Source organism: Panicum hallii, chromosome 2 (genome assembly GCF_002211085.1).
Source record: "Panicum hallii strain FIL2 chromosome 2, PHallii_v3.1, whole genome shotgun sequence".
Taxonomy (NCBI): Eukaryota; Viridiplantae; Streptophyta; class Magnoliopsida; order Poales; family Poaceae; genus Panicum; species Panicum hallii.
The window spans coordinates 14,646,616-14,664,219 of NC_038043.1; the positions used below are offsets into that span (position 1 = coordinate 14,646,616).

The 17,604-nt window shown below is 43.4% G+C and overlaps 1 protein-coding gene across 2 annotated transcripts; it reads left to right on the top strand.

The window, feature by feature from the left end:
- Positions 1-9,248: 9,248 nt before the first annotated feature.
- LOC112881850 (triacylglycerol lipase 1) lies at positions 9,249-16,840 on the top strand. Of its 2 annotated transcripts, none has more exons than XM_025946746.1 (9): positions 9,249-9,555; positions 10,773-10,883; positions 11,076-11,216; positions 12,204-12,314; positions 12,389-12,532; positions 12,619-12,659; positions 12,737-12,816; positions 15,945-16,040; positions 16,218-16,840. In XM_025946746.1, the coding sequence occupies exons 1-9, from the start codon at positions 9,352-9,354 to the stop codon at positions 16,541-16,543; spliced, it is 1,254 nt and encodes a 417-aa protein (XP_025802531.1). In that variant the 5' UTR covers positions 9,249-9,351; the 3' UTR covers positions 16,544-16,840. The 2 variants fall into 2 exon arrangements, with proteins under 2 accessions (XP_025802531.1, XP_025802532.1); XM_025946747.1 differs by having other exon boundaries at positions 9,325-9,559.
- The last annotated feature ends 764 nt before the right edge of the window (positions 16,841-17,604 follow it).

A 17,604-nucleotide genomic window follows, 5' to 3' on the forward strand; every position in this document is an offset into this window, starting at 1 on the left:
TTCCTAGATAAATCATAAATAATAAATAGGATACATAAAAATTTATGAAACTTTTCCAGGATGCTAGACTTGAGTAGTCTATGCTGCCCTTAAATTTTGAACCCTAATTGTAGTATAAAACTCTAGTTGTAATTACACCTTAAAATTTCAAATCTTGATCTTGTTTAAAATTAAGTAAGTTGTTGTATAAAATATCTAGAGTAATGTTATTTCAATTAAACCCACTTAGGGTAATTTTCATAAGTAGTAAATTAATTTTACTAAATTACCATTTGCCTAAAAATTAATTCAAGGTTAACCATAATTAAATAATAACCTAAAGTTAATAACAAAGTTTAACTAATAAAATAAATAGGAGTTACTAAGTATAGTATTGCTTAGAGTAATTAAATACACTACCTAATAAAATTAAATTGGATGTTTAAGGTAACCCCCCGGTTGCCTAACGAGACTAGTTAGTTTAATTAGTACTCGATAAATGACTGCCCAGTACAAGGTAGTTAGATTATCATCATAATGTGATCTTTCTTAAGTTGGATTGCAACTTTATTGTGAATTAATATAAAAATATATGCAATTTCATAACTTATAACCTTGCATCTCATATAGATTCGACCACTCTCGCTGACGGGGATTATCAGCTGATTCCGGAACAAGAAGAAGGATATTCTGAAGACCCCGGAACTCTCGTCGCGGATTTCTCCGAAGCCCCGAACCAAGGTTCGGAAGAAAATAGTTTGACTAACCCCAACCCTACCAGCGAAGGCAAGCCCCGGACATAACCCCTACTTTATTACACTGTAACCTATATTATTTATATATCTTTATGCATTAGGTTCTTAGGAGTTGTTTGGAAACTTTAGTTGCATTGTTCCAGGAACCAATGTATTGAACACTAGAACTCGAGTCCGACTAACTGCTATGCTAATAGGGCCGGTAGAAGTCGAGTGATTTCCTGTCACTCGCGCGATATAGGAATTGAAATGTTTACATTCCTGTTATCACTATAAGGATACCGGACGGGAATTTATGAGGTATCATGGTCAAGATGATACCCGTCTGTGTTGATAAATTTGATAAGGTCGCAGTGTGTGGTAGCGGTGGTTAAGCGTTTGAAAGTACTAGCCACATACCGTGAAATATGGTAAGCGGTAAGCCTAGTAACCGATCGGCCCGAGGAGTGGACATACCCCCCACCACATGTATTTGCTTCTTCTGGTTACTTTGTTCGACGTGTAGGCATATGTGTTGCTGGGCAACCAGGAGTACGGGTTTTGTAGTCGCGCTACAGACGTACTTCCTGCACTTTGGAAGTGCGTATGACCTGCAGTCGCTTGTGGTGGATCTGATCCACGAGTCGGAATGAAAGGTAAACGGTTGCTTCGGAACGACCCTGTGGTGTTCCAAGCGTGTGTGTTAGGTTTACCTTGCAAGGGTTGAATCTCAATTCAGAATCGTCCGCCTCTCACGATGTATGAGACTGCTTATTCCCTTTACCACATAGAGTAACAAAAGTAATTTTGTGATTATCTAAGAATGATGTTTGAGTAAAGATTCTACCATGTTTGACTAGTTATAGGTGCTTACCTAGAATGGTTAATCAACTAGAACCTGAAAGTTAAAAGTTGAAAATAAGGATCTACTCTTTGTTGCTTTTCAGCTGGAAAACCCTACCCAAAGCTAAAAGCCATCATGAGTCTGGTTATGGGCTAAGGTATACCCAATTCCGGGTAAGTCTTGCTGAGTATTAGTATACTCAGCCTTGCTTTTGTTGATTTAATCCAGGTAATCTCCCTGATGAGCCAGCTTTCATTACACCGTGGCCCTACCCTTTGCCTGATGGTTGGTCCGTGGAATGGGATCCGTCCCCGGCCAACACCGATTCCGCCGAGTGATATTTTGCCAGGGCTAGCATAATATCTGTAAAGACGACGTGTATAATGGCTACGCTTTTCAAATTCCGCTGCTTTGACTAACAACTAAAACCTGTCTTGTAATAATCTCTCCTCTGTGGGAGCTAATAATGTTTTGTACATTGTTGTAATGTAACTGCCTGTGGTGTAAGATATTTTAGCATTGTATCTCTGGACTCACCTTCGTGTGAGGTACCTTGTTGGATCCTGAGTTCGGTGGTTTATCGGGACGTTACCCGACAGACCAATGGTTTTATACCGTTTGAAGTACGAGGTAGCCCTTCGGTGAGGACTCGCGTACTTGAGTCGGTATAATTCAGGTTGGTTCTGCCACAGGTATCCCTTGGTGGGCGTGACGATAAAACACCGACACCAACTTCACAACACACCATGCACACCCAAGGGCAAATGGCCAAGTCGAGAGGGCCAATGGCATGATTCTTGACTGTTCGAAGAAAAGACTCTACGATGAGAATAGCAAAAAAAGTGGCAAGTGGATCAACGAGCTTCCACATGTTGTTTGGGGACTACGGACTCAACAATCCAAAGCCACAGGACATAAACCCTTCTTTCTTGTCTTTGGGAGAAAAGAAATCGTCCCTGTAGACATTATGTGGAAATCTCTATGAGTAGAACTGTACGATGAAGGCGAAGCTGACGAAGCAAGATAGCTTGAACTGGACTCAGTCGAAGAAGCGAGAAGCAATGCCCATGTCCAGTCGGCCCATTATCTGCAAGAAGTCAAATGCTACCATAATCACAATGTCCAGGAGAGGTCATTTAGTATTAATGATTTGGTCCTCCGTTGCATCCAAGATGAAACAGGGCAACATAAGCTTAACTCGCGATGGGAAGGGCCCTTCATCGTTTTGAAGGTCACAAGGCTAGGGTCGTATCGCCTAAAGTACCCTGATAGCCAGGAAGTCCCAAACTCCTAGAATATAGAGCATCTATGGAAGTTCTACCCTTAGTACAATATGGACACAACATGCCAGCTGCACGACAGCGTGTTATTAATAAAGAGTTGTTATTATACGACTACTTCCATTCTAGCTAAATTGTAAAACTTGGAGGCTTTCTTAAAGCCACAAGTATTAACAATAAGCTACTACAGTAACAGCACACGAGGCTAAGACACGAGTACTACTTGTGCACATACTTGTGCCAGCAACAGCTAGGACTACTCGTTTCATGTAAACAGTAGCGATAAAAAGCGCTTGATGAAGAGGTCACCAAGCCCATACTTCCAGTCAGGCCTCGAAAACTTGCCATGAGCAGTAAAGCGCCAGGGGACTGAAGAGGCCATCAAGCCTATAAATTCAAACGAGTTAGAGCACCGCACAATCGGGCATTAACTCACTAGTTTGAACAAATATTTGAACATGAAGTTATCTACTATATTCAAAGGCATAGCACTTGGAGTAGCGTAACCCAAGCGTATCAATTCTATCTAAGACCTCCAATCACCGATACTACTCTATATGAGATTAATCGAATAGATCGAAAGGCACCAAGTAAATAGATATATTTACAAATACACACTGGGCAGATTGTTCATGACATGTCAATTGTTTTCAATCCTTCTCTAAGCTCTCAACTATCTTCTGGGACACTGGCTCAACTTCTCTAAGGTATTCTTTGAACCTCTCTTGAGAACAGTCTGCAGCCATGCCATCGGCTAGTGGCTCTAGATTGGCCTTCGGCCAGAAAGACTTGAAGAGTCCAAGCACGTGCGCTACATAGGTCGCGGTGGTCTCGGAGATGAAGCCGAATCTTCTGCAGGGCTTCTTAAAGTCGCTCCAGCAGAGTCCTGTCGACAACTATCCCTTTTTCTAGAGGATCCACCATGTTGACGACTACTTGCGCTACTTTCTTAAGGTCTTCCAGTTGTTTCTGCTTGGCATCTTTTTTTCAGCCATGTCTTTAGTCTCCTCCGTGCACTTGATGAACTGAGCATTAGTATCTTCAAGCTTTTTTACCGTGAGCTCTAGTTCATCGGTATGGCGATTCAGCAGATCCTTCACATTGGTCAGCATTTCTTCTTTGTTCCTTATGATATTGTTGAGTTCTGAGGACAAGCAACAAGAAAAAGCACTCGTGAGAGCCCAAGAAACAAACAGTCATACGCATCACAACAAGGTGAAGCAGTCGATAGATTTTTCCCTCGGTTCATCTTGGCCAGGTCCTTGTTCTCCTTTGAAAGATTTTGAATTTCTTGCTTCAAGAGCCAGACTTCCCAAGTACGCTCCTATTTGAGGGTATTAAGCTCATTCCTCAAGTCAACAATCTTGTGAAATTTTTTCCTCAATTTGGCAATCCTTGGCTTGCAACTGGCGGGTCCCATCTTCAACTACCCTGAGTTTGTCTAATTTTATTCTGGAGCGATTGGCCAAGGTTTGCATGATAGGAAATAGCAGTCCACATTAGTAACCAGTCGGTAGAAATAGAAATTTTAAGTGCAAGATACTTACCATGGAGAACTTGTACAATTCTTTAAAAGTATTCTGGAACTCCGTCAAAGTCACTAACGACAGCATGGGGTCTTCAATGAGGTCAGCCGGGATGGCATATTGCCACTTCGGGGGAGTCACCAAAATAACCTCTCTGCAACGCCTTGATCTTCAGGAGCAGTCCGCTGCTGCGGGTTACCTATCACATTACTACTAGTAAGCAGGCATGCATCAAGCAGAAAAATACTCGCAGGAGGAGGTGTTACAATGGGCTCACCTGCTCATATTTCCAAGGACGCATCCCGATGTTCAGGCTCTGTATCAGTGGTAGCCTCGACTTCAGCTTCAAGCCTGCCAGTTCCGACATCGGCAAGAGCCAAGGAGTCGAGCGGCACCGATGACCCGAGGGTAGCCATGGCTATTGGCTCTACAATGACTTCCATAACACCAAATGCTTTTCCTAGATCGGGGGCTGGAGTCACCATGGCATCGCTAGGTTGCTCCAACCCCAAAGCGGAGGACGGCCTACAAAAAGAAACAACAATAAGAGTGCTTACAAGGAAACTACAACTATACAAGCGCAAAAGTACTCGGACACTTACAATGTGGATTTCTTTACATGCAACTTCTTCTGTTTTAGTGCCTTAGGCACTGGAGCAGCATCTAAAGCACCTATCGCCGCTGACCTGCCAGCCACAGGCGGAGTTTGCCTCGGTGAGGCAATAGCGATGGTCACCAAGGGTAGTGCTTGCCCCAGCATCGTTGCAGCAGTACCCGTTGATGGGTCCACTATGACGGAGGGTAGATCTTGCTCCTTCACAGTATCATCCCCGACAGCTTCCTCGACCCTCAGCTTGGCATGCTTTGGGTTTGGGGAGCTAGGATTGAAGAATCAAGAAAAAGGAGAAAATTCAATAAAGACCATCAACAGCAGACAACAAAAAGCACTCGCAAGACCAAGTCAGGCACTTACCTTGGTCTTTCATCTTCATTACCACCCGATACAGCGCTAGCCTTGCATTTTCTGGTGGTGGCCCTCAACCCCTTCGGGTGACTAGGCAAAGAATCACTACCAGAAGAGCTTTGGCCCTCCTGGGAGGTCTTCGCTTTCTTGCCCTTCATCACATCTGACAAGGTGCGGTCGTCATCAGTGCCCTCGTTGTCTTCCTCGCTTACAAAAACAGCAGGGGGTCGAGACGGCATCAGGTGGCTCGGACGTTCAATGTCCGGCATCGGATGCGTACTCCTATATACATTTATATCATCCTGCAATGGGATTTCAGGATATGTCAGTACAAAATTACAATAAAGGACACCAGAAGTACTCGACAGAATAATAAGACTACTTACCCCTACCGGTTTGGGAGGATTCTTCGCCGAGTACAGGCTTAGCACATATGAGACAGTTTCAGCGCCCATGAGCACCCGGCTTACTCACAACAAGGCTTCACCTTTTTCAATACACTCTGCAGAAAAGTAAGATGGGTCTAAGATTCCTATATTTGAAGCCAAAGCATGTGCGCTTCTGCAATGGCTGGATCCGCCTACCCAGCCATGTGTACATCATTTATACCCCAATAACTCCGGCATCTCTATGCTTCTTAATCATTCCGAGCAGATCATCAATTTGGCTCATATCACGGCATGGCATCGTCCACTCACCGCGGATCCTGAGTACCCCGGCGGTCTTTTCGGGGAGTGAGGGATGATGGTTTCCAATATAGAACCACCACTCCCTCCACCTAGACAAACTAGTTAGGAATTTGTAGGGGAGTTTTCCATCCCCTACCTCAATTGGAACCTGGCACCACCAACTTCATACATGGTACTCTCGTTGGGTTGTGGATTGAGATGGAAAAGGTACTAGAAGAGATTGGAATGGGGTTCTATCCCCAAGAAAGCTTCGCAAAAATGAACAAAGAGGGCAATGTGAAGAATTGAGTTAGGGTTGAGAAGGTGCAGCTGAATGCCATAATAGAAAAGAAGGCCACGGAAGAAATCAGAAGTCAGAAGGGTTAGAACGTGTTCAACAAAATACTGGAATAAAATTATTTCTTCAGCCCCTTCATATGGTCTCTTATCACTAGTGGCGCTCGCGCACTGGATGATTTCCTTGGGCTGAAGAAGGCCCTCATCTACAAGTGCCTTGAGATCGGCCTCAGAACACTTGCTCTCCAACCATCGCCTGCAGTAACGACGGCCTTAGAATCTTTTTCCTTCGCCTTGGAGCCCTTCTTGCCAGCCATTCTTGACGTCACGAGTCGCTTCTCTCTCATGTGCTCGAGGCTTAAGGAGAAGGCGCGAGAAGCAAGCAAGGAGGGTGAAGATGCGAGGAACAAGAAGATGGAATTGGGCTATACCTAGATCTAATTCCAGATGCGGTGGAGGCTGCGAGACAAAGGAAGATGAAGGGTTTTCACGGTGTGGGAATGACTGAAAAGGTAAATTAACCCTAAGTGATCGCGCAGTTAAATAACCAGTGGGGCACCCAGTTTTACTATGCAGAAGTTGAAGAGTTTTTATAGAAAATAATTTGTTTTGAGAGGTAATTTAGGATATTTGGGGAAGTTATTTCATTAACCATTTTTTCAGTTCGAAAAAGGAGTTTTTTGAATTTTGTTCCAATTTCTCCTATTTTTACATTATCACAAATATATAACATACAATGCAACGTATGCCACGTTCATTTGGATCCATTTTTCCAATTTTTTTAGGGAATTGGATTCAAGACTCGGGGGCTGCGGGATACGTATCATCAATGGCTTATTTTTTTAAAAAAACTCTTTCGAAGATAAAGAAAGAAGATTCAAGACTAATTTGACACTCAGCTTGATTCTTCGATTCAACCTAAGGCTCGGGGACTACTCCATATGGAGTGTGATTTTTATTGCATCCTATATAAAAGAAGACATAAAACTACTCGGGGCATGAGCACCTCCCAGCCTCGAAGCAGCCAAGGAAGTACTCGGAAGATACCTCCAAGACAAAGTTTCAAAAAAACTCGAGAATGACTTCAGAAGTAATCGGAAGCCTACAGTACTGGACTACGAAGACCTCAGGGGCTTGTCAGACCCAAGGCTATGGGACTGCGCACATAACATAGAATATTCTGGAATAAGGGATGGGGTATATCCCATATCTTATGTCCGTTGTAACTACTCGTATACGAGTAGGACTAGTCGGAACACGAAAACTAACCGAGTAGTACTCAGGTAGGACTCCTAAGCTAGTATCAGGCTAGGGTTCCATGTAACTCTGTCACCCCAGACTATATAAGGGGATCCCCTCCAAACAATCATCATCCAAGACAATACAAACCACCATACAAGACTAGGCTATTACGCACATCGCGACCCGAATCTGTCTAAACCTTGTATTGCTTGCACCTTCGAGTGCCTAATCTCGGCAACACCCTACCTATAAGTCTACTACCTTAAGGTATATCTAGGTAGGCTTGCCGGTAAAACACCGACAGGTAGGAAAAAGAGGACCATAGCAATGCAAAAGGTGCTTTCAGTTTAGATATATAGAGAAAGGTTGTACTACTATACTCAAGCTGAACTAGAACAAGAGCTTCTACCACGGCGTCCGGAAAAACCAAAAAGATAAAGATATTGTAGAATATCATTCCTCGTATGTAATGAATATGTTCCCTGCCTAATCCATGTTGTGCTACTAGGAATCTAAATCTGAATTTGTTGAAGTCTTCATAATTGATGCTGAGCCCTCCCAAAATGTTGCTGATCTAAAATTGACGTGCAGTCCAGGTGTAACAACAAGAAGCATGTCTTCTCTTTCTCCATATATAACCTAGGTCCTACAACAAGGAGGATGGCATCCATCTCACGTGGAGGAATTAACAGGCTAGAAATACTAGCTATCTTACTCTAGTTTGAGTGTGAACATGGCCGTGCAAGTGTGGTATTTTGTGCAACCCTATGTGTGTACCTATGACACTATTGTGCAACACTTTTGTGATATTATGCAATAATTTTTTTGTGAGATTGTAGTACTTATATGATGAAAGAATTAGTTGTATGGTACAATTATAGTACTGAAATGGCACCAAAATTGTGTTATATACTATTTAAAACCTATCCTATATGTTGCAAAGATGTGTTATATATACAAAAACCTTGTTGTATGTGTCCTCTTATATCCTCTCAAAATATTGTTAAAATGGGGGCTGGAGTACTGTTATACTGTTGCTCAAATCATTTTATCAGTTGAGTTCATAGAAATGCTAAGCAGCTAAGAATTATCATCTTTTAATGGTACATGTCTAAAATTGATTCTTTTAACATTATATATCTAAATGTTGGCTCTCAGTTGGTAAGGTTTCTTACGGTAAAATTCCACCCCGATTCAAATTCTCGACTTAACACAGATGCCCGGCGCTATTTTTTTCAGATGACATGCCCATCGATAGCAAAAACACATGTGATAATTTTGTCAATCTCATAGAGGTAAGTGTGCGTGCGTATATGTAAGTATCATGTATGTACTGTATTTCGAGCGCATGTGGTGACTTCATGGATTTTATAGAGCTAGAGCGTACTCCATCCGTCCTGAAATAAGGCATTCTAGAAATTTTTTGATAAGTATTAAAAAAATTATTTAATTTTTCTTAGCTCTTAGCTGCATACTTATCTTTTCTATTCTTTCTCCCTGCTTAATTTTAGGAACAATTTTAATTATAGTTCGGAGATATATGAGTCTTTTATTCTCGCTAATGGAATCGCTAGTTTATATCACAGGACGGGGAGTATAGGTAGGCGTCGCGTGGGTATATACAGTGTTTGCGGGAAAAAATGGCTCTTTAATAGTACAGTTCCAATCTTACCTATATCCGGTTTATGCCCATGCTCCATCCGGTGGGGTTGCGTCTGGGGGCTTGCGTACTTGCGTGATTGCGTCTGGTCGGCCCGGGTTCCAAATCCGAATCCCCACCCTCTTGTTAGGAGGGGAGGAAGCGAACGGCGGCGGAGATGGTGGGCCCAGGAGGAGCGCTCGCCGCGGCCCCGCGCCACCACCATCACCGCCTCCTCCTCCTCATGCTCTGCTTCCTCGCAGGGGGCGCCCGCGCCTCCCCAGCCACAGATGCGCTGCGCCACGCCTTCCCGCGCGCTGCCGCCGGCGGCCTCTGCCAGCAGCTGCTCCTGCCGCAGGGTTACCCATGCACCGAGCACACTGTACGTACGTCATTCCCGCTGCCCGTTCTTGATTTGTTTGTTTTCTTTGCTGCCGAGAACTGGTTCTTTGGTGCTTTGCTGTTCGGGACCGAATCGTTAGCATCCCAACCAGGATCGCTTGATTGCGCATGACTAGGTGAGGATTGATTTCAGCGAGGCAAGGCATCGAGTGTTTCTTGTCTCTGTACCTACCAAAGCCCAACGCGGGGACTGAAATGGTGTTTCAATCACCAACCGAAATGGTGGTCTAGTATCTATTGCTGAATAGTCAATCGGCCCAACCAGACAAGGGGATGGAAAAATCAAATTTGATCCAATTCCAATTGCCGTTCCCGTACAACCACCGGACTCTGTGTCTGCGGTCCCTTCCCCAGAAACGGAACGCAAGGCCTGTGTCAATAGGATAAGTTAATGGGTTCCATTAGTAGCTTATCTACACTAATCAGAGCAAAGGACAAGTTTATTTAGTAAGAAGTCCATAGTTGCTTTCCACTCCAAGCAAAAGACATACTTTCTGACAGACTTTGCGTCCACTTTTCTAATCTAATTGTCGAGGCCCAGTTTCAGCCTTTCAGGGGACAAGAGGCTTGTGATCACAACAACTGGGCAACAACAAGTCTCTGAGACTTGGTGTGCATCTGCATTCTTTGAACCATGAACCAAATGCTGCTCACATTCCTCTCCTATGACCTCGCACGTGTGCTCTTCTATATTCCCTGTTGGGTCATATGCCTTCGATGGTTTCATGTTGCCTGTTCACTCTTTAAGCTTCTTTACTAGCAGTTTAACAGTGCCAACTAAAGGGTTCATTACTCTAGTAATATTACAGGATAAAGGCATAGGCATCCCATAGTAATTACTAAACATCTTCGACCATTCTCTGATGTTAGCTGCAAGCCAATTTTCATCTTAACAATTGTTTTTTTTCTCTCTTAAGGGCAAAGTAGCTGGACCTTTATCTTGTATCTCATGCAAACTTGTACTTGATCAGAACTAACAGATTATTATTAAGACTTAGCTTGATTTTTCTTGGAAGAAACTTGCCAAGAACCTTAATATTGTGACTGTCTTCTTGCCTTCTGTGTTTTTCGGCCATTCCTATTTAAGTTCATTGAGTAAGGAGTCTTTCCTGCGACTGAAATTTTCCGTTACAATTTTTTTTAAGTTTGTTGTTGCTCTTTTCTATTCTCAAGGATGCTAACTTGGCTTTTTTGCAGGTTCAAACAGATGATGGCTTCCTTTTGTCTGTTCAACATATTCCACATGGCAAAAATAGAGTAGCAGATAATGCTGGACCTCCAGTTTTTCTTCAGCATGGTCTTTTTCAGGTTTCTCCTTGTTACAGCTATATACATTTTTTTTGGATATAGACCTTATTATAAGATTGTGGTCACCCTGGCATATCTGGATATTTCTTTGGATAATGTAGTTTTTAGCTTCAGTTATGTTATGACATTATTTTTGCTTTCCTGCTATCATTCTATTCTCAAATTGTGTTACTTTATCCAAATCCTGGACAGGGTGGAGACACGTGGTTCATAAACTCCAACGAACAGTCGCTTGGATATATCCTTGCTGATAACGGTTTTGATGTTTGGATTGGAAATGTCCGTGGTACACGTTGGAGTAAAGGCCATTCTACTCTCTCTGTACATGACAAGGTGAATGTACTCCGTAGGGAGTTACATTGTAAACTCTCCATAAACAAAGAACGTAAATACAAAACTTCCTGACATCTCCAATCGTTGAACTGCATGCTAGCAAAACATGATGGGAATGGGACTATGTTGGAAGATGAAGCCACTAAAGAAAAATAGATCTTGTGCGTTTATAATTTTGATGGGATCAATGTTTTCTAGTCGCCCGACTAATCGTGATTAGTCGCGATTAGTTGGGCTTATCGCTCCCTTGCTACTGATAAGGGCTAGCGACTAGAAACCTAGTCGTCCGGTTAGTCGTCAACTAACCGTGATTAGTTGTCCGATTAGGCTTGAAAACGATCAGATTTAGAGTCTGATCATGGGCCTCGGCAAGTGGGTGGTGGGCTACTGGGCTGGCAGTTAGGCCTATTAGGTTTTGGGTATATATCTAACAGTTGCAGGTGCTGCCAAGCCATCTCACCCCAAAACGCCCGCCAGAACACATGCGCGGACACGCTCGCCCGCCCGCCCGCCCAAAGGCGCGCCTGCTGGTGCATCTAGTCACCCAGGAGCATGCCGCCGCCAAGGAAACGCCCATGAGCTCCATGGCTCCCCGCTGCCAAGGAGCTCCATGTCCATGCCTCCCTGCTGCCAGGAGATACCCGCTGCCTAGGAGCTCCTGCCAAAATTTGTGGTGTTAATGCTTGCTATATACTATGTACTGTATAGTATACATATCATATCGGTCCAGGATGTACAGGATGACTAGGCTCGACTAAGCTCGACTAATCGGCCTAATCGATAACTAATCTCGACTAATCACCTTATCGGTGCCATGGTGACTAGGTTTGATTAGACGACTGTACAACATTGGATGGGATTGTATATAATGCCTGTCAAGTGCCTATGGTGCTTTAAGCAACAATCATGAAGCATGAAGTGCTTTCTAACTGATCATATCTATGATTTTTTGTATGATCTTACTGAATTCTGTGGTAACTTTTGCAGCTTTTCTGGGATTGGAGTTGGCAAGACCTTGCTGAATATGATCTTCTGGCAATGCTAAGCTATGTATATACAGTGGCACAGTCTAAAATTTTATACGTGGGACATTCACAGGTATACCTGCTACTGGGTTTGACTTGAGTCTAACTATTACTGTTATATTACTAACAAGCATATGGTTTTTGTAGGGAACTATTATGGGTCTGGCTGCATTTACAAATCCTGAAATAGTAAAGATGATTAGCTCTGCTGCACTTCTTTGCCCCATTTCTTACCTTGATCACGTCAGTGCTAGTTTTGTTCTTAGAGCAGTTGCCATGCATCTTGACCAGGTGATATACTATGCTCCATAGAAATCCACCAAGTGTATGCCAGTAACTTCTGAAGTCTGAACTGACTTAAGGTGCCCTTTCCACAGATGCTTATTACTATGGGTATCCATCAGTTGAACTTCCGGAGGTATGGCACTTCTTTACCTGATTTCTCCTTTTCGCTTGGGTGTGATCATAATTGTATTTAACTGATCCCATGAGCAGCGAAATGGGTGTACAAATATTAGATTCTTTGTGCGATGCTGAACGTTTGGACTGCGACAATATGTTATCTTCAATAACAGGTTTGTATTGTCCAATTAATATCTTATTTGCTACTTGAGATCTTAATTGCATTGATTGAGAAGCCTAGTATATATGGTCCGAAGATAAGTTATGCTTGGTAGAATAGCAGAATGTTGGCATTCCCACTATATCAAAAAACCAGAACATTATATGTTATAAGGTAAGATGATAGGAGCATCGAAATATTAGCACAACCTGTTGGTGAACCTTATGAAAGACAATATAAAGATGTTTTGCACCATCACCTAAATACCAAACATGGTCATCTGTGGCATTCAAGCTTAATTTTTTACCATCCCACTTCTCTACATTGCTGCTATGATAAACCTCAGCCTTAAGAGTGGAAAATTCATTAGAAGGTTTGAGAGGCATTATGAGAGGGGTGAGATAAGCAAGGAAGTATTTGATGGCTTCTGTTATACAGATATAAGCATTACAACAATGAATGACTGCCATTTTGATCGAGTTTATGATCCATACTGAAGTGTTTAAAGGATACACTTCTACATGTATCAGAAGATGGGCTGTATGTGTAATCGAGTTTATGATCCATACTGCAGTGTGATTCTGAGTTCGACCGTGTCTCTGTGTTTTTGCTCCCAGCAGATGCACAAGGATCCTTTCAACTTAGTTTCACCTTTTGATAAATTCTACATATGTAGTCCTACAGGTTGTTTCTGGAACAGCCAGGCAATTCATATACATAATAGCCTATGCCTCTTGACTTGTCTGACTCGAGGAACATTAGTTAAGCAGCATGTTCTCATTCTTCCCTAAAAATGCCACTTAGTGTTCTCTCACACACATTCACCTCTAGTCACTTTTCATGGAGTCATGCAGCTTTACGCTGCATAGGAAGCAAGAATCAAGTTCACATATTGATGGCTCGTCTCACAAAAAAAAATCGAGAGTTAGCCCAGTACTTACTCGGTAAATTCATGAGATGAGACCATCATGCTACTTCTTTTACCATTGCGGGCGTAGGCTGTGCGGTAAAGTTGATGTACTTCAGCATGGTGTCAAGCACACCTCTTGACTCTTGTACTTTAGACACCCAGCCATAATTCAGGGAGTGTTGGTGAGAGCAAAGGAACAATAGTTTTTCCTTTCTTAGGAGGGGCTGTTCTTTATGCAGTTGGTGGCCTTTTTTGCTGAATGAACAACTCTTACATGTGGAAAGTGCTGAAAGCTATCTATATAGTGACATTTCGTCAGTAAGTGGCTAGTTTACAGAGCAAAAGATTGAAATAATTTCCTAGTAACCTCTTCAGTGTGATAAAACAAAGGACTGATTTGTTCAAGAAAAAAAAAAGAAAGGACTGATTTTGGATCACACATTAGGTTGCACCATAGCACACATCAGTTTCGTACAAAAAAACGTCATAATTTTAAGGCTTAATTTGATATGTGCCATTACAATTATTGTAGTTCGGAGATATTGCATTACTATTCATCATATCGTAAATGTGCCATTACAATTTTACATTTCTTGAAGATATGCCATTACTGACCCCTTCGGTGTGTTTATAAAGATATTTGGACCAAAATGCCCTCTTCTTATTCTTCTCATCACGTTGCTCTGCTCCTCCCCAAAACTGCCAAGACCCACCGCACAAAATCTGTGTGCTCCACTCCACTGCTCCTTGATTCCACCCATCAGTAGCTGCGTCACACACTCCTGCCCCTCTACAAGCAAGTCTAAGCCCCCTCCATCACCTCTCCACCGGGAATTGAATGATTTCCGGCCGCCATTGCCGCAGCCCAAGCTTCGCCAACAACCTCAATCCCGCCGGCGAATCTCCAAGGATTTCAAATCACCTCCATCCATACCCGCCCTACGTTCCCAGCTCCACCATCAACCCCTCCACACCGGGCCACAAGCACCACCTTGCCGGGAATCGCTGGTTTTCCGCCAGCCATGCTTGCTACCGCCGCCATCGACGCACCCACACCGATGAGCACCCTCTGGCCCTCCCCTTCGCTCGAAGACCGTTCAAACCAGGTGTGCAAGAGGCTCCTTGGCCCTCAACGCTCTGCACCGTTCCCTTCGCGCCGTGCCGTGCACAATGCACCCGCGGTGGCGGCGCTGGCCGCTTGGCTCATGGTCGACAACGCCACGAAGGCTAGTGATAGCATTGAGGCCATCCTCTCCTCCCCGTTGCCGTCCTCTGCGGGAAATGGTAGTGCGAGCCACGACTGCGAGCCACAGCAGCGCACCGGCATTGAGGGCGGTCCCCGGCGCGGCGGCGGCGACGAGGGCCCCCGGGTTCTCAGCCCTGGTGGCGTCGAGCTTGCCCTTCGCTCTGCTATTGGTGGAGCCCTGGAGGAGCAGTGCCTTGTCCCCGGAAGGGAGAGGGAGGGGCAGACGCGGTGGCACGAGAGGGGAGTTTGAGACGTCGCCGGGAACGCGAAGAGGAGGCGGCAACGCGTGCAGCCGGGGGCCGGGGAGCGGGGATGCGCGCGGGGCACGGAGGAGCGCAGCCGTGAGAGGGAGGGAGCGCCCCGGCGGGCGGGCGGGGGGGGGGTGGGGGGGGCTCCCCTCCGCGAGAGCTAGCAATCGGGCGGCAATCGGAGAGCTGGACGCCATGGAGAGAGGAAGGAGAGAGGGGATGAGAGGAAGAAGAAGGCAGGGGGTATTTTGGTCCATAAATTTTAAGAAACATGTCGAAGGGGTAAGTAGTGGTGTGTTTCGAAGAATTGTAAAATTGTAATGGCACGTTTGCAATATGATGAAAAGTAATGGCAAATCTCTGAACTCGAATAATTGTAACGGCACATATCCAATTAACTCTAATTTTAAAAATAGATATTTCTAAGAACAATACTTGTTCTTCAATAGTAGTGGCGTTTGTATGGTACAACAAACGAACAATTGCTTTTTTTAGCATTTCATATACGTGGCACACAAATTAACATCTTGAAAGAAAATCAATTGTCTAATATTTTAATTTATCTGTATTGGAAGGCTACATCAATGCTATCGCCCATGCAGAGACCCAAATTGGTCATGCTGCAATGAATGTTAATGGATGAATGAAATTAAAACATTTTAGTATGGTTGCTTATGTGATGTGGCATATTTTGGCTGATCTATGATTTCCAATATAATTTACACCCTTTATTTTAGGTCAAAACTGTTGCTTCAATTCATCACGGATTGACTATTATTTGGAGTATGAACCCCATCCATCATCAACAAAAAATCTGCGTCATCTTTTCCAGAGTATGTTGTTTTCTCTCGTCTAATTCTTAAATTGGTAATGCAGATTGCTGTTTCTGCAAATCATGTATCACAATCGGTGCAGGATATTGTCGGATTTGTTATTTGTTAGTGCTACTGGAGTGCGTTATTGTTTACGATTCATTCTAACACAAATTGTTTCGTTGCTTCATCATGCAGTGATTAGGAAAGGCACATTTGCAAAATACGACTATGGATGGGTTGGTAACCTAGCGCGCTATGGCCAGCTGCACCCTCCCCCAATCCATCTAAGCAGCATTCCAGAATCACTGCCATTATGGATGGGATATGGAGGTCTTGATGCACTGGCCGATGTCACAGATGTTGAACACACCATCAAACAATTGAGGTCCACGCCAGAACTGTTGTACATTGGTGACTATGGTCACATTGATTTCATCATGAGCGTGAGTGCAAAAGACGATGTTTATGTCGACTTAATGAGGTTTCTCAGGGACCAGCAAGGAGTGCACAGCAGCTATTAGGACGCACGCCTTTACATCTTTACACTATGACAGTACGACCATGTAAATGTGTATATATGCTAGCTTGTACCAACGGCAAGCCCAAACAATCAATTAAATTGCTCGTGTATACTTATCATCAAAAACAATTTTGCTCGTGTATGGTGTGGATTGCTGCTGCGATCCGGGTACAGTACATGTACTGGTGTATGTAAAAAAAAAGTGTAGCACAAGCAATTTGGTTTATTTTGCACCAATTGTGTGCTTGCATCCGGCAAGCATATCGAGCTGTAAATATGTAATGCTGTTTTTCCTTTTTGACCTGGGAGTCATGTTATTTTTTTGAAAAAGGGTTAAAAAACAAATTAAATTCGAAAAAGGGTGCCGATTGGCAAAATTTCGAAAAATGGGTACCTCCCGCCCGATCAATGGGCGGGAGGCGTGAGGCCGGGGACCTCCCGCCCATCCAGCGGGCGGGAGGTTCCAAAACTATTTCTAGGCCCCTTCCAAGAGCCTCTTCGCGAATAAAATTTTTTCTTATTTGCGAAGAGGTTCCTGACGCATCCCGCCCCGCCCGCTCAATGGGCGGGAGATGCCTGCTTATTTTTTGTTATTTTTTATTGGAATTTATGTTTTACAAACTATTTAAAAGTTATACTTTTTTTAAATATAAGATTTATTCGCCATACTCTTTTGTATACATAAAAAAATTTAGTTGAATTTTACGAAGAAGATTACGGTATCTAAAACTCGTATGAAAATGGTTAAGCGATAACGTTTTACAACGTAGAATCCAAATATTACGATAGTACGATACATCAAGCCATTAAAAATAAAATAGTATGATAACAAACAAGTTTAAATATACAAATGCCAAGTCACAGTTACAATTACAAACACACATAATGGTCTGTTAAAAGTCAATGCGGCAAATATTACAAATGCATATAATGATCTGTTAAAATTACAAATACACATCCAGGTCTGATACAAACTCAACGCGGCAAATAATACACATGAACAAACAACATTCAAATAAAATTACAACTAAACGATGCCTGATGTCGTAGTAGCACTCGATC

Coding starts and splice junctions, on each gene's coding strand:
- LOC112881850 (XM_025946746.1), top strand. CDS start 9,352: ATGGTGGGCCCAGGAGGAGCGCTCGCCGCGGCCCCGCGCCACCACCAT. Junction 12,315..12,388: donor TATACGTGGGACATTCACAG/GTATACCTGCTA, acceptor TGGTTTTTGTAG/GGAACTATTATGGGTCTGGC. Junction 12,817..15,944: donor TATGTTATCTTCAATAACAG/GTTTGTATTGTC, acceptor CCTTTATTTTAG/GTCAAAACTGTTGCTTCAAT.